This window comes from Phallusia mammillata, chromosome 6 (assembly GCF_965637545.1).
Source record: "Phallusia mammillata chromosome 6, kaPhaMamm4.hap1.1, whole genome shotgun sequence".
NCBI lineage: Eukaryota > Metazoa > Chordata > Ascidiacea > Phlebobranchia > Ascidiidae > Phallusia > Phallusia mammillata.
In genome coordinates, this window is record NC_137257.1 from 12,039,446 (window position 1) to 12,056,883 (window position 17,438).

Sequence of the window (17,438 nt, forward strand, 5' to 3'; positions counted from 1 at the left end):
CATGTCATTTCACCGAAGGCTATGCAAAAGATGATTACATCTGCATATTTGCCACCCTACTAACTTGTTCAGTCGCATTGAACATATTCTTTTGGAAACACATAACAAATAATTGATTGGTGGCAGACCGATTAAGCTTTGCGGATTTTAGAAATGGAAAAGCCCATATTTTGTATGCTTTTGCTACGACGCACAGAATGTGTCATATAATCGAATAAATTCGGTTAGCTTTTCTTTTTAACGTGAACATATATAAGTCGGGCTACAAGAACAATCCCCACATTGCCTATAGCATGGCCGTGTATATCACAAACCTCCCAACAAGGTCTTTAAATTCCAAGCTTATAACATACAAATTGTTTTACGGTCATTTTCTGCCTTAACGTAGTAGAACGTCATGAAGTAGTAAAGTTTGTTCCCAAATACAACTCAAACGATTCTTCTAAACATTACTACATTACTAAACACCATCCACATAGCCCGTATTCCTGCGTTTGTAGTTATCAGCAAGCACATCTTGTGAAAAAGGCGAACGTTCATTTCTACAAGTAACGACATCAGTTCCAGACAGATAGATAGCGAACAGATGATGAAACATAGTAGACTGTTTCGTAGCTATAACAAGAGGTTTTCTGTTTGTCTTTCAGCGTTAAACAGGTTTTAAAACAGCAAAACAATAAAGACAAGTTTTTTTAATTTACCTGCGGAAGAAGTTTTAATCTTCACCGGAGTATCCTCCTGAGCCCGATGTTCATTGGCCTGGAGGGTTATTTATTTGTTTATTGTTATGTTCTCATAATGCAACTTTTGTCATACACTTCATTTATTGTCATTGGATTGGCTGTAAACCTCAGATTTGTGGCCAGCGGTCGAAACTTCTCTCGGTAAGTTTGAAAATAAACGATACCGTTTCAGGTAAATTTAAATGATTATACTTTCGTGGTTTTGTTAGACGCAGAAGAATAAAACGTATCCGTAAGTTAGGCGTATATGAAACATCTTATGAAGTAACACAGCGTGGGCAGTAAGGTATAGATCGCTTAATATGTTCTTTAAAGCAGACAAGAGTTGTTTGCACTTTATTCAATTTCCATTATTTAGGCATAGTCGAACAGTTTACTCAGGGTTGGGTATGTAATGTTAACTTGGAACAATTGACAGTGTAGTAAATCACGTGCCGTTTTTGTAACAGAACCTAAAAACCTACTCTTAAATTTTGCAATATTTTAGAACTGGGACCAATCTCGGGAGATCGCAAGAAGATTGTGGAAACCAAAGAACCGACCCCAGTGTTATACGGTCGGTTTTCCATCAATTAAGAAGACTTTAAAACTGAATCATAAAAAATAATTTCGCGTGAATTTAGAGCAACGATGTCTGCTGTCTGTGAGGGAAAGAAACTTGCCGTTCAAGAATGTCAGTACCAGTTTCGTTTTGAAAGGTGGAACTGTACGATTTTGGACAACGGTCGGGGGCAGTTGTCAAGAATAAAACAAAATGGTAAATATTTGGAACATTACGAAATTTCTTGCTGTAACTAAAAAAAACTTTGTTTAGAAATTAAATACAGCCTACTATTGCGCAATATTATTGCGTTACTTCGTTAAGTGGAAGAAAGATTTCTTTGCAAGTGTTGCGTAAAATGTGCTTTGTTTCATATTGTCCAAAAATAGACTTTAAAAACCCTTGATCGCTTTTTATGATTTAAAGTGGTTCGTAAGTTCGTGTTAAAATTATGTCAAAGTCAAATAAGCTGTCACCTCTACTTAGAGCTGACAAGGAGGTTTAAAAGAGGTACTCAGCCCGCAGCACAATCAACGACGGGATATTCAATTTTAACTAAATTTCCATGATAGCAGAAATAACATTTTTTGTTGCATTTCAAAAATTACTCTAGCAACTAAAGAATCAGCTTTTGCTGTTGCCATTGAGACTGCTGCTGTGGCTTACAAAATCACCAAAAGCTGCAGAAGTCAGGCAAATGAGGAATGTGGGTGCGATAAAAGCGAAATAACCAACGACACAAAGGGTGGGTTAAGTGAACTGTAAGCCTACTGCCTGGACCAGAAGCGGTTTTAACATTTGATTTTAATTATTTTTACTAAAGGTGGAAAGGGAAGCTCGAAGCGAACCAGTTGCAGTGACGATGTGGAGTTTGCCATTTCCCGAACGAGAAGTATTTTTGGAAACAGTGAAAGCAAAAGACACGACGCTCGGGCAGCGATGATGCAACACAATCGAGAAACAGGGTTTAAAGTAAGGGTGTACAAATTTACAATCGACATTTGAAACAGATTCAAACATGTTTGGTGAAAGTGATGTAAGAACTGTGACCTTTTCTAACCACATCTGCACGTGTACCGAGCAGTGTTTGCCGTACAATGGGTCATAATGTTGCAATTTAAACCTCAAATAGGTTAGGCGGCAGATCACTGAAGAAATAACATCGTAAATCAATCCAGCTTTCTTTGGCGAGTAAACTTTCTCCTCGAGAACACTAATTTGTATGAGCAAAAGCAAATAGCGACAGGAAAATTATTCAATACATTTATCGCGTTAAACAAACGATTCATAAAAGCCCATCAAACCATAATCACATTTTGACCAAAAGATGTAATTTGTTTCGGGTAACTGTACAGAGAATTATTATGTACACCGTTACGAAATTCTATCCAAAAATGTGCTAAAATTGAATGACTGTAAACTGATACCAAGGAAAAAAGACGCAGTTATTGCCAACACGAGAAGCAAAGGCATTATCCATGACACCATCGCTACACGTTGAACTTCACCAAATTGACTCTGCTACCTAGACAAGGTTTTCACAACAAATGTTATGAAAACCATGTTGGCTCTTTCTCCATGACACTTCTCTTGCGTGGGCACCCATTTCATAGCGATAAGATTCGGATAAACGTTGACACAAGTTATCTGTCTATTTCGATAATGTTTTGGGTACACATGTAAAACAACTTAAGTTTAGTTTAATGTTTACTCATGCCAATTATACGAGTTCGGCTCCCAGTAAAATTTAGAGCACAGATTTTCGATTTTGCGAATTTTTTGCGAGAATTTGGCTTATGCGTGAATCGTGGAAATGTAAGTAATTTAAAAATCCTAGTTAAGGCACTTCCTACCGAAAATTAAAACGCTTTTAAGAAAATTTATAATTGCTGACCTGTAGCACATTAGGTTCATTTTACAGGTTTACAAAACCCATTTAGGTTCCACCCACAACGACGTTAGGAATTTAAAAATGTTGTGAAGGATCCGCCCGTTTGTTGGTGGCCAATTGCTCTTGTTATTAGGGTATCAAGTTTCGCGCTATATACGTCTGTCTGGCACTTACTTGGTGCTACTAACGTCTGCCTCAAAAGGAAAGTTTTACACGTAAGTTACGTCAAAATTCTACGAACAAATGTAATTGGAAGGCTAAGGCAGTGGTTTAATCTGCAAAAATTGGTTGAAAAGCTACTACATACACAAAACGTTTGGCCAATGCAAAAACGAGATCGTTTTCTGTTTAAACAAGGCTTTTGATGTGCAAGTTATATTTACACGGCAAATTCGCATATTCTTTGAAGGTAATTGCGACAAAAGATGACTGTCGGCGTGTACCTACAGGGCAGTGGAAAGAATTAAACAACCTTCGTAAAACAATTGAAAAAATTTTGAACAAGCATCGTCCAGTAAATGATATGCCTGATACAATCTTACTTCCTGCGGATCGACAGGCCGAAACGTTGGTAAATGTGCTATGCAACCAGTGGCACCACCTGGACAAAACGCGTTTTGTCACATATCACATCATGGGAAAGTAAATAAGAACATTATCGTTTGACTGCGTTCCGTGTGCTTTGCGCCATACAGCTTTAGTTTTTGACCTTTGATGCGAAAACTGAAAAAGTAGACTCATTTTACCCAAGCAGTCCAACATTTCCACTTTCTTTAGTCTACTTACTTTAGTGCGGTGCTAATGAATAGAAAAGGCAGCTCGGTAAATGAAATGATTGTAAAACTTGTAAATAAATTTCATTTCGCTCTGTTTGCATCCCATCTATTCACCAATAAAGTAAACTGTTAAATATCGAGCCGGAATTACAGGTAGTACGAAAACATCAAAAAGTTCGGTGTCGATGTCACGGTCCAACAACATCGTGTATAACGCAAACCTGCTGGCGAGAACTGAAACAATTTCGACACACCGGTGAAGATCTAAAATCTCGATACAACCAAGCAATCCGGGTCACAGTCCGACAAGATGGTCCACCCATATCCCTGGTGCCAGTCAAGAAAAAAACTCGATTAAGCAAACAACGCCTGGTTTTTCTTGAAAGATCGCCCAAGTATTGCGATTACCGACCCAACGAAGGTGCGTATCATTTAAGTTTTTATGCAGACAAAAATGGCCGGACTTAATTCTATCCTACACATCTGTAAAAATTGTGACAAATGTTTTTGGTTTTTAGTATTTATTCTTCTAGTATTTTTATTCTAATAAGATAAACAATCAATTTGTTGAACGGGTATAAACAAGTTTGTGGACATAAAAAAATTGTTTGTTACCCACAATTCTTGTGTCGTTTTATGTTGCTCCAGTGCTTTCGCAACTAAATCAGTTCAAAAAAATTTATTCAACTTTCTTTTTTATTCAAATATTTTTCGCACTTAACGTTTAATGCCGATGTATAGTCACGTACACGCTAATCACAACTACTACTGTATTTCAAGGTTATCTGGGCGTAAGCGGAAGAGTATGTAACAAAACATCAAGTGGGCGAGACGGTTGTCGCAAATTGTGTTGCGGTCGAGGATTTAAAACAGAACTACGCAATCAAACAACGCGATGTAACTGCAGATTCACGTGGTGTTGCCGAATCGAGTGCGAGACGTGTAAAGAAGTTGTAAACATCCATACATGTAAAGCGGGACGAAAAAGGAAAGACAGAAAGGGAAGAAGAAAAAATCGAAAGTCGCGAAGACGAAAAAAGCCTGCCAAACACCAAAGGCGTAGTTTGGCACAAACAAACTACCTAGATCGTAATGTTATGCTTGACAGCACCACCTGACACGTTAATTGCAAGCAACTTTGGCAATTGACAGAACTGCTACGAGAAGGATTTACAATCCACAAAACGCATTGGTCTCAACATATCTTTACCTTCTATTTAACAAAACAAACTCTAAATAAGACAACTTTGCAATGAACAAACAATTTATCTGTCCATTCTTTTGATTTAGCGCTTTTACCTAATCTTGCCCTTCGCGATTTTTTCAACAAGCTTCAAGCACATAATGAAGTGTTTAAACGTGACCCAAAACAGAACAAGCTCCATGCCCAAAGACAAAAAGGATCACATACAATCAAATGTATAAAGATAGAAACAGTGCCAAAATCAGAATGTAATTTTGCTTAAAAAGGGTACGGTGAGTTTTGACTGCTGTAAACGGCAAATACAAAAGGATAAAAAACTGCATGAATTTTGGCAGTAAACTAAGGAGTGCAAAGGTCGGTTTAAAAATGAATACAGCATGTTATTGTCATCATAAGATTGCAACGGATCTACAAAAACTAGCACATCAAGTAGAAACACAGAAGTAACACAATGACAAAACTAAGATGCACAAAAACAACACTACACACAACAGTTTAATTCCAGCTGCACCATGATCCTAAGAGCTTCAAGATAAAAATTTGCACAATTGGCATTAAATAGTGGCATAGCACAAGTTTACTTAACTACAATGTTGCATTGTCTTGTAAACAACAACTTGCATGATTCAACTTAGTGAAGAAAACACAAAAATATATTTTAAAGAAGCCTTTGAAACCAAGGACACAATATTGAAGACATTTGGCATGAAGGAAGTAATTCTGGGACGCTGAGATTGACTATTTTTAGACACCACTTGTCATTGGCTGGAGATGAACACTTTCATAGTTCGCATTTTTCTAAAAAAGGTATTATAACTGTGTCAAACAAAACTCTTTAGTTTCTTACCTGACAATGGTTGCATTAACAATACGAACTGGCATTTAATATGTTGGAATGTATGGCTGACAGAAATCCATAAAAAAATGAGAAAAGTGGCTTTCTATTTGCCACACTTAAAACAGGAACACTTATATCCTAAGTTAGTGGATCTTAATTGTCAATAACTGTTTTTTTGCAAGCAGAAAAGAATGGATCCACCACATCAATTTCTACTTGAAAATGGAATTAAGTTCAGATTCCAAATTTTACCCAACCTCACTTCTTATCCATGTCCTTTTACATTTACTATGCTTTGCTTTCCAAAAGTAGAAGAAAAAATACACACAATTCTAAAAGTTAGACCTAAATGTAAAGCTACTGACACCATCAATCCTCCACATTCCAAAAATTGGGTACCTTTGGAAAACTATTGGCCAACAGTTTTAACATCTACTAAAAGTCACCCATAACATCACAAACATTGACAAATTAAAACGACATGTTGGGGCACAGGTGCAACAAACTATGGCAGAATAAGTAAATTACTGCATATGGCAGAATAAGCGGTAGGGTTGTAAATGGGTAATTCAACTTCAAGTTACAAATAGATTTCAAATACTATGCTATGTTCCAACCAACCAAACATGCATTTCTTGATTTGTGTATTTTGGAAAAAATAAATAAATAAGTAGTTGTCATACTTTTCCAAGGATCCTAGATTTTTTTTTCTGAAAGATTACTTCGTCACTTTGGCCATCATAGTCTGAATCACTGTCACTTAATGCACAACTGTCAGCAGCAGGGAGTTCACCATCATTGTTTCCACCTTTACTATTGATTACTAAACGATGGTATTTGTATTCCAACCTACAAACAACAAAACATAAATTTAAGACAGGGAAAGCGGATCATGAAACTGATAGAATGAAACTGTTGCACTGTCAGCAGCCAACAATAAAAAGGCTTTAACAAAAGAAAACAAACAAACTTTTTGCTCTTTTTCCAAAATTGACATGTTGTTGCAATTAATATCAACAAGAGAAGCACACAAAGGAAGCTCCCAACTTCAATGTAAATAGTGAAGTCTCTGCAGGGCACCGAGCTTTGCGCTGGTAATGAAACACCATTTTTGCAATTTTTAGGGTAGAATTTCCAGTGGTATTTAGTTACCTATAAATACAACAATGCAAATTAACTTTGAACCTAACTGTAAGTACGTTTTTCGACAACAGCAAAGTCTTGTCATTATTTTTCATAAAAAAGTTCAATAAACAGCACTTGTTCTCCTTGAATGCATGAGCCAACAACCGCTTCATAATCATTTTCTGTACAGAGTGGGCAAGCATCAAAACTTTTCCATAAAAAGTGAAAGTTACATCCATCACATGTTCCATCTGGGCAGTTTCTTAAAAAAAGGGTGCAACGGTTTACTTACCAAACTTTAATTGTATTGATTGCTTGAATTGATTAAACTTTTTATAACAGCTGTGGTCATATAAGGTACACCGTTGGCTTAACGCATATTGCTATTGCACTTACATTATGACCTAATTACAAATGTTTCTTGTCGTCTGTATACTTATTTCCTATTGGGTCTTATATTATCCAGCACGTAAATGGGTATATTTTAACAGATAACTAGAATAGTGGTTTTCCTATATATTGCCAGTTTATATATACTACATCATATTTAACGATGTATCACATATACCATTTACTATCTTTATAATGGATATATATTTGGCACTTACATTTCATTGGGTCCCTATCTTTTTCCTGGCACTTTATAACATAATTGTTTCTGCAAGCATAATCTAATGGGTCGCCACACATATGCATATGCGATTTGGTAACAGTAAAAATAGGGCACAATCATTGTTAAACTGGAATAGTGGTTTTCCTATATATTCCATTTTACAGAAACTGTGCCATATTTACGCACCATTCATTATAATTGTAAGGGATATACATTTGATGGATACATTCAGTATGGTACCAATATTTTTGTGGCCTGTTATAACATAATTGTTTTTTCAAGCAAAAACCAATGGGTCCCCACACACACATATATTTTGAATTCGTAACAGGATGAATGGTGCATGCATATGCTAGGTTAGAATTTGAATTGCACAGATGACATTTGTCATATTAAAGAAATATTTATAAACTTTTGTTATGTAACAGTCACAGCCCTTTGTTTGTTGAATTATGAGTTTTAATCCACACATAGCGTTCCCTGGCGCCGTTAAGTTTCTACACTCTACATTAACGTTTACAGCGCAATATAACTAACATCGTAATATCTTAATTCCAACCAGTGAGAAAATGGTCTTTGTGACGCGTTAATGCGTTAAGGAGAGGCATTTTTTCCATGCGCCACTATCGTCAATCACTCCCATTGCATCAGATGTGCATGGAGCGAGCACAAATTTGTCAAAAGACAGCATGTAAAAACATATTTGGGGCTGTAAAAGTAGTCACTAAGCCAAATGCACTGAAATTTTTAACAACCAACAAGGAGCACCCTATCCACAGCTGTTGTTAAGTCTTGTATTTCTGACCTCATTAACATGTGAACAAACAAACAAATATTTGGGGGTAAAGGGGTGAAAATGGATGTACACAACTTCAAGTTACAAAATACTTTAAAATACGCTGCAATGTACCAATCAAGAAAGTATGAAACTCCAGAATCAGCTTTAGCAAGTATAGCCGTTTTAAAAATTTCACGTTTTGGGGGGCTGTGGGTGAACCGAGGGATCAAACGGGGTCAAAATTCACATGGACCATCTATAGACCAATATCTATAATGTGTGTAAATTGGAAAAATTTGAACCATTCTTTCTTGACCAAAACGTGGGAACAAATCTGCGTTAGACGGAAAAAAAGAACTAACAAACATGTGTGTAAATTTAAGTAAGTTTGAAACACTCTTTCATGATCAAACAGGTTAAAAAAACAAGCATTAGACAAAAATAATAATACAGGCAATAACAATGTGCCCCTTTAAGGAAAGGGCCAATAACTAACTGGGGCATTTCAATTTGTCCAGCTGGAAGATTTTTTAAAGGATCACATCGTAAATAAACATAAGAATGTCGCCCATCAGTGCACTCCTTGCTGTCACTTTCATAATGTCTAAAAATTAAATATACTGCAAACGTTAACAAGTGATGCATTATTGTCATGTACAACCTAAGATATTTAACAACAAGAATTCATGTACTTAGAGAAAAGACGAATACAAGCACAGATTGCGAAATCACTGTAGTTATTAAACACTAAATAAACACATCACTAAAGTTCTAATTCAAAATAAATAAGACACAATTTAAACTTTTTTTGTTTTAATAGTCATAACACCATTTGCCAAGTTAGAGTACCTCATATGATAGACTACATCTTTTATGACAGCATCATCTTCATTTTCAAAAGGACTAGAAAGTGATGTTTCATTGTCAACTTGGTAAACCTCCACTAAGGAATCAGCAACAATAGTTGGTTGAGAATGGACTGTCACATGCTTTCCTGGGCCGATAACACGAAACACACATTTTAAAAATAATATTGTAAAAGTGGACACATGCTACCTATCCCCAATAACTTTCTTTAGCATAAATTTACTTAGAAAAATGTCTTTTCTAAATGTTGTCTTTGGATCCTTATCATTCACATACGTCAATTTAAAACAGTTTTAGGCACTTTATTTTGTGTCTAAAACACTTGGATTGGACAGAAAAAAAGGGTTGAAAATGTGCCTCCTACAGAGAAAATACATAAATAGAATATGTAAACATACAGAGAAACAAATTATTACTTGTAAAATAATAATTATAAGATAGTCAATAAAAATGTCAAATAGTCAATAAAACTTCGCACAATTAGTCAATAAATAAAAAGCAACAACCATGGCACAATTACAGACAGTATAAACAGCAATCGCCTTGCAAGGTCCTCAATGCCCTACAGTTCATCATTAGCTAACAACAAAATTATCAGAATCAAATATAAAACTAATATTGAGTATACATGTCATGTACCTGGCATTTATGCCAACTTCCAAAAAAAGTCTTATGCCAGGTACTTGGCATTTTTTCCCCAAACAAAAACAATTTTGTTTCTCTTAAAAGCAGTGTTTGGCCCCACATACCTTGTTGATCAATCATATTAGTTGCAGTTGAACGACAAATCATTCCTTGAACTGTGCTTGTGGAACCTTCCCGTGTTGTCATAGTGACATTATCAACACATTTGGCAAAACCAACACCCTGGATCAATAAAAACACCAGTAATATATAGAGATTTTATTCACATCCAAGCTAGTAAACCAAAAGTCTTGTGGTTCATTGTATTTCGAAAGCTGCATAAAACAGATAACATTTTCTGCATATATTTTATCAATTTTGCTAAAAAACTAGAAAGGTGGCTTTCCGATATACTTCCATTTTATATATTCTATATCATATGTTGCCAAGTTACTATGCACAAAATTTAATCTACACATATGATTGTTTTTGTAAACAAAAATGAATGGGTCCCCACATGCGTGTTTGTGCGGATTTACGGTAAACAAATGTTGCGGTGATTTTTAGATTCTTAAGGACAAATTTTCAGAAAGCATTAACCCAACAATAAAATTTTGTTCGTATTCTTTTTGCACTATTATTGTCATACAATTAGAAAAACATTAAAAAAGAACAAAACAAATACCTAATTTATACATGATTGAAGTATTGATTCCTAAATTAAAAAAACGCTATGTTATGACGAAAAAAGTTCTGAACTGTGTTTGTAATACCTACTAGTTCACCTTTAGTAACCCATGGTCATGCGGCGGCCAAGCTGACAACAAGCATTTAAAAAAACATTCATCTTGCGAAAAAGTTAAGTTTATTTTTTCATCTTTATGTTGGTTAACAAAGTTTTGATTGACATATACAAAACCGAAGCAAGTTTATCAAGTTTAAATCACGTTGTGTGAAACCTTTGCCAAAACTGAAAATGTGAGTGATAACTTAATAAAACGAAATAGCATTGCTGTGCAAAATCAGCTGATTTCTAATCACCAAACGACATCTTGTAAAACGTCTGTCCGATGTCAAGCTGAGCCCTCCCGCTCTGCCGTCTTAATCGTAAACCAGTGAGTTACTCTCTTGGGACTTCTGCCTACAGTGTCTTTCTTGACCAAACGAGTGTTAGACACATTTACATTTCGGGGTCAAACTTCTGGAGGATCAAGTTCAGATTAATAACTAACATATGTCCAAATTTGAAGCACTCCTCTACAAAACGAGCGTTACAAACCTGCGTTAAAAATTTTACATTTCGGGGGGCTGTGGGTGAACTGCTGGGTAATTCAGGGTCAAACTTCAGGAGGATCAAGTTTGGATTAATAACTAACATAGGTCCCAATTTGAAAAAAACTTCAAGCACTCTTTCTTGACCAAACGAGCGTTATAAACAAGTGTTAGACAGAAAAAAGAAGAATAAAAAACTGACAAAAACAATGCGTCCCCTTCAGGGAAGGGGAGGGGACCCATAACAAGCATAAGCATGTCCATAATGCGTGTTTTTGAAGAAAACATCTTTAGCAGTTAAAGGAGTTCAACAGTTTAAATTGTAACTAGAATGGTGGCTTTCTGATATACTTCCATTTTATATATTCTATACGATATTTACCAATTTACTATACACATCATTTGATCTACACATATGATTGTTTTTGTAAACAAAAACTAATGGGTCCCCACACGCGTGTTTGTGCGGATTTACGGTAAACAAATGTTGCGGTGATTTTTAAATTCTTAAGAACAAATTATTAGAAAGCATTAACCCAACAATCAAAAAATTGTTTGTATTTTTTTTGCACTATTCTTGTCGTATAATTACAAAAACATTAAAAAAGAACGAAACAAATACTTTAATTTAATCTCTTGCTTTGACCCAGATATTGTCGTCCAAGGTCGGGTTTTAAACACATTTTTTTCTAGAAAGCTGTAACAGTTGTGTTACAGACACTTTAAATTAAAAAGCGATTTGCTGCAAGTGTATACATAACAAATTGTTTTTTACTTAACTTTGTTTCGCAAAACGAGTACCATTGACCTGTAGTAACCTTTTAGGGTGCACACACCAAACGACTGTTTGACCTTTTGACACCGTTTTCAATAGCACGCCGTCCTTAGTGTTCAACAACACCGTTTGACCTAATTTATACATGCCTTGAGAATTTGATTAAAAAAAACGCTACGTTATGACGAAAGAAAGTTCTGAACTGTGTTAGTAATACCTACTCATTGACCTTAAGTAACCCGTGGTCATGCAGAGGCCAACCTGACAACGAGCATTTAAAAAAACATTTATCTTGCAAAAAAGTCAAGTTTATTTTTTCATATTTAGTTTGATTAACAAAGTTTTGATTGACATATACGAAACTGAAGCACGCTTATTAGGTTCAAATCACGTCATATGTGTGAAACCTTTGCCAAAACTGAAAATGTGAGTGATAACTTAATAAAACGACATAGCATTGCTGTGCAAAACAGCTGATTTCTAATCACCGAAACGGCGTCTCGTAAAACGTCTGTCCGACGTCAAGCTGAGCCCTCCCGCTCTGCCCTATTATTTGTAACCGTAATCTCTTGGGACTTCTGCCTACAGTGTCTTTTTTGACCAAACGAGCGTTAGACACATTTACATTTCGGGGGCCTGTGGGTGTTACACTGGGTCATTCGGGGTCAAACTTCAGGAGGATCAAGTTCAGATTAATAACTAACATATGTCCAAATTTGAATAAATTTGAAGCACTCTTTCTTGACCAAACGAGCGTTAAAAACAAGCGTTTAAAAATTTTACGTTTTGGGGGTCTGTGGGTGAACCGCTGGGTCATTCGGGGTCAAATTTCATGGGGACCAAACTCAGATTAATAACTAACATCTGTCCAAATTTGAAGCACGCTTTCTTGACCAAACGAGCGTTACAAACAAGCGTTTAAAAATTTTACGTTTTGGGGGTCTGTGGGTGAACCGCTGGGTCATTCGGGGTCAAATTTCACGGGGACCAAACTCGGATTAATAACTAACATCTGTCCAAATTTGAATAAATTTGAAGCACTCTTTCTTCACTAAACGAGCGTTACAAACCAGCGTTAAAAAATTTACGTTTCGGGGGCCTGTTGGTGAACCGCTTGGTAATTTGGGGTCAAACTTCAGGTGGACCAAGTTTGGATTAATATCTAACATATGTCCAAATTTCAATAAATTTAAAGCACTCCTTCTTCACTAAACGAGCGTTACAAACCAGCGTTAAAAAATTTACGTTTCGGGGGCCTGTGGGTGAACCGCTGGGTAATTTAGGGTCAAACTTCAGGTGGACCAAGTTTGGATTAATATCTAACATATGTCCGAATTTCAATAAATTTAAAGCACTCTTTCTTTACCAAACGAGCGTTACAAACCAGCGTTAAAAATTTTACGTTTCGGGGGCCTGTGGGTGAACCGCTGGGTAATTTGGGGTCAAACTTCAGGTGGACCAAGTTTGGATTAATATCTAACATATGTCCAAATTTCAATAAATTTAAAGCACTCTTTCTTGACCAAACGAGCGTTACAAACCAGCGTTAGACAGAAAAAAGAAAAAAAAAATATGGACAAAAACAATATGTGTCCCCTTCAGGGAAGGGGACCCATAATGACAATTATTAGTGTCACATGAGCATACAACTGTACCGAGTTTTAAAAGTCACAGACATAAGCTTTACAACAGAAATATATTGGCAACATGTTATAGTATGTTGTAAAAAGTACAACCTTACCTCATTCATACAAATATTTAGTTGATAAACATGATTGTATTTTCTTCCAGTGTTTGTAAAGCTAGGTTTAGTTTCAACAAGGAATGTTGAGGACAGGTTCATAAAGTCATACTTGCGGTTGTTCTAAAAATGGCAATGACTCCCCAAGTAAAGTTTTGAAAGATTAACTTAAAATTAACAGATTCCAGCAAAATAATATTTATCAAATACAATGAGATTGAAATACTCTTGTTTACAATTAAAAAGAGATAGTTATAACAGGGAAACACACACACATGAAAACAGTATGTGCCCAATAATGGAAAAAAGATAACCCACAGTGACTTAAAATATTATGGTAGAATTGTACATACATGGGTGGAAATGTATGTGCAATTGTTAAGACATTTTTCTTTGTCCTCTCTGCTCTGAGTATTTTTTCCACAAGTCACACAACCAGTCCTGTCAATATTCAGCCTAGTGTTTGTAGGACATTCGAGACATTGTCTTGTCGTAATGTCAGCATAAGAGCCCATGGGACAAGGGATGCATTTTTCATCTAAAGAAAGCAAAAAAACATACACAATAAAAGAACTAGAATAGTGGTTTTCCTGTATATTGCCAGTTTATATATACTACATCATATTTAACGGTGTATCATATATACCATTTACTATATTTATAATGGATATATATTTGGCACCTACATTTCATTGGGTCCCTATCTTTTTCCTGGCACTTTATACCATAATTGTTTCTGCAAGCATAATCTAATGGGTCCCCACACATGTGTAAATGCGATTTGGTAACAGTAAAAATAGGGCACAATCATTGTTAAAATGGAATAGTGGTTTTCCTATATATTCCATTTTACAGAAACTGTGCCATATTTATGCACCATTCATTATAATTGTAAGGGATATATATTTGATGGATACATTCAGTGTGGTACCAATACTTTTGTGGCCTGTTATAACATAGTTGTTTTTGCTAGCAAAAACCAATGGGTCCATAATTACAAACGTGAAACATTACACATAGCACATACTTCTTGCCTGGCCAACGCATGATTGACAGGTATCAGCAGACCCACCAAGCGCGTTGGTGACGTTCACCACAAACAGACTTGCCATGTCATCAGTTCCCTAGGAGTTTTAAATGTTGTTTAAGAAAATCTCAAATACTTTTTTTCATGAAAAGTAAACATACCAATTTGCTTCTTTGAAATGCCCAAGTAAAAGACATTGGACCTTTGTGATATTTGTTGACATACGTATATGTCTTTCGCTCTTGTTTTCCCCTCCAACTCTCCACAACAGTGGTTCCATCAATAGTATTATCCTGCATCGTAATACTAGAAGGTTAGCTTTGCACATATACTACAAGCTATTTAAATAGGTCATAGATATATTTCCTAAATATTTAACCACATTTTTTAACACCCCAACAGGAAATGCATACCATTGACCTTGAGTAACCTCTCGTCATGAAAGGTGAATGGTTGTTCAATGATCTTGTTACACATTTTTTAATAGCAAGTGGTCCTCAGTGTTCAACAATAATGCTTTAGCTAATTTATGCATAACTTAAGTATTGATTCTCAAGTTTATTGGTCTAAAATAAAGCAACTACATTGTGACATAAAATAGTTGTAAACTGTGTTTTGTCATACCAGCCAGTTGACCTTCAGTGGCCCCTTGTCATGCGGAGGTCAAGATGACAATGACCGTTTAATGACCATTTATTGCAGCTTTTGGAAAAACTTGGTTAATTTTTTGACCTTTATGTTAAGCAACAAAGGTTGTCCAACATATAATAAACCGAAATACCATTAATTGTGCTTAAATCACGTCTAAAGAATGAAACCTTTGCCAAACTGAAAATATCATGGTAGAGTATCTATGGTTTACATGATTCATGACATATGCACCTTCATAAAATAAAACTGACACTCTCCCAAGCAATCCAAAGAAAATATGAAAGTCACTTTTCCAACTATATTTTCTGAATATGATTCAAAAAACCCATTAAGGTGCAAAACCAGTATAAGATATGCATCATCAGATTTAGAGCTGACAGTCCTAACTTGATCTCCAACTGGAATCCAACCCTGAAAAGATTTTATTTCATATTAATGTAAATAGGAAAATTTCTTTGAAGCATTTTTTTATAACAACAATAAATGCCTAAAATAGAAATTCTGTACAAACTGTCCAATACAGACAAATCCGGTTAATTGCATAATTCATTTAATTGCATCACAATTAAAAATCCCGAACCATCGCCCATCGTTTGTTAAGAAAATCCTCCGGTTAATCGCATACCGGTAAACCGGATATTCGCATCGATTTTCAACGAAATATGCGATTAACCGGATTGCTGATCTCTATGTGAAAGTCAAACAGACCAAGTTTTTCGAATAAAAAACACATCTAATTTCAATGTTGAAAATGACAAGTCTCAACCATAAAATATTTTTGAAAAGTTATTGGGAGATTAAATCGACGTTCAGTTTACCGCTGTGCGATAACAAGGAGTCGTTATCTCACAGCTGTGCACATTGATTCTTTTTTTGTTGGCTTATCTAATCGCCAATAGTGATTCAACAAGCGTCCAAATAAAGAGTCTAATGTGTCAAAATTACAAACTGTTGTTCCATTGTATTTTCTTGCCAAGTGCAACTGCACCAAATTCGAAGCATTAAACTGTATTGAAATTTGAACAATTTTGAATGTAAAACAAATGATTAAAAATGTTTTCTGTTATACTGTTCATGACCCACAAAACACATAATGGTTGTAAAAAATGTTAGATTGCAAGTAATCACACTATGTTGTTTATATTCACGTAATTGGTAACATGCAAATCATTGCCATATTTTATGTCTTCTATTCGTGACCTTTCGCGACTTTTCAGATAGATCACTGATTACGAAAGGCATTTATTTCTTTAGTATTTGTTGCTGGTTTAATTTTTTGAAGCAACGATCACACGTTGATCACCTGACAGTCACGCCAATCTTGCAGTTGTAGTTTTGCTGAGTAAGCTAGAAAGTAGTGCCGCAATCTGAGTCTTTAAAGGTTTTGCAAAAATCAATAATTCTTTTTGTCAATTGGACAACGGGTTATAATAGAAACTGATGCAGCTCGCCTTGGTGCCCTTACGCTGTAGAATGTGCCGAAGTTGTAAGTTTGACCAGGTTTTGGTCGTGTACTTTCGAGTTTGGGCTTGCTTGCAAGTATGCACCTAGCACTTTGCCGCTTAATGCGTTGATTTGAACTAGAAAACGAAATAGGTCAGAAACAATGGGACATTTTATGTGTATATCAAGCGAGAGGCCTGGCACATTTATAAGGGAAACTACCCAAACAAGACTAAAACGTCATAAACCATCGTCATAGCGAAGTTCCCAAATTTAAATGTTGGGCCCCTTTGGCTATGATGCGATGCAACATATCTTTTCAAATAAACCCGACTGCAAGAGAAAGCACAAATCAAGCGAAGTGTGGCGTGTGCGCCAATTGGAGAGTGTGTGTGCATTTCTACTGTTTCTTCAACACACTTGGGCGCTTGCACCATATCCGCCACAGTTAGGAAGCATGACGTCATGTATTGCGCTGAGAGTAATAAATCTAGTTTTGACTTTAAGAGTACTTTTTTTAATTCTCGGC

General features: G+C 35.8%; 2 protein-coding genes across 3 annotated transcripts in view; one reads left to right on the forward strand and one right to left on the reverse strand.

The window, feature by feature from the left end:
* On the forward strand, positions 1–5,069 carry LOC145234274 (protein Wnt-2b-A-like). Its single transcript, XM_080099021.1, has 7 exons — positions 1–884; positions 1,231–1,299; positions 1,367–1,500; positions 1,898–2,029; positions 2,108–2,256; positions 4,105–4,372; positions 4,732–5,069. The coding sequence occupies exons 1-7, from the start codon at positions 748–750 to the stop codon at positions 5,067–5,069; spliced, it is 1,227 nt and encodes a 408-aa protein (XP_079955147.1). The 5' UTR covers positions 1–747.
* Positions 4,708–17,438, reverse strand: part of LOC145234703 (endosome/lysosome-associated apoptosis and autophagy regulator family member 2-like) — a 24,832-nt gene continuing 12,101 nt past the window's right edge. The window contains exons 10-21 of one of the 2 annotated variants that reach the window (XM_080099430.1): positions 15,698–15,877; positions 14,977–15,108; positions 14,816–14,912; positions 14,142–14,326; positions 13,789–13,911; positions 10,126–10,243; positions 9,359–9,503; positions 9,006–9,113; positions 7,254–7,380; positions 6,964–7,145; positions 6,677–6,842; positions 4,708–5,953 (exon numbers count right to left, since the gene is read on the reverse strand). In XM_080099430.1, the coding sequence (XP_079955556.1) occupies positions 5,900–5,953; positions 6,677–6,842; positions 6,964–7,145; positions 7,254–7,380; positions 9,006–9,113; positions 9,359–9,503; positions 10,126–10,243; positions 13,789–13,911; positions 14,142–14,326; positions 14,816–14,912; positions 14,977–15,108; positions 15,698–15,877 (1,617 nt within the window). In that variant the 3' untranslated portion in view covers positions 4,708–5,899. The remainder of the gene's footprint in view (positions 5,954–6,676; positions 6,843–6,963; positions 7,146–7,253; positions 7,381–9,005; positions 9,114–9,358; positions 9,504–10,125; positions 10,244–13,788; positions 13,912–14,141; positions 14,327–14,815; positions 14,913–14,976; positions 15,109–15,697; positions 15,878–17,438) is intronic. The other variant, XM_080099431.1, reaches the window with a different exon arrangement.

Excerpts from the sequence above, each read along its gene's own strand:
- LOC145234274 (XM_080099021.1), top strand. The coding sequence starts at position 748 with ATGTTCATTGGCCTGGAGGGTTATTTATTTGTTTATTGTTATGTTCTC. Across the intron at positions 1,501-1,897 it reads GTCAAGAATAAAACAAAATG|CAACTAAAGAATCAGCTTTT; the intron begins GTAAATATTTGG and ends AAATTACTCTAG. Across the intron at positions 2,030-2,107 it reads AATAACCAACGACACAAAGG|GTGGAAAGGGAAGCTCGAAG; the intron begins GTGGGTTAAGTG and ends TTTTTACTAAAG.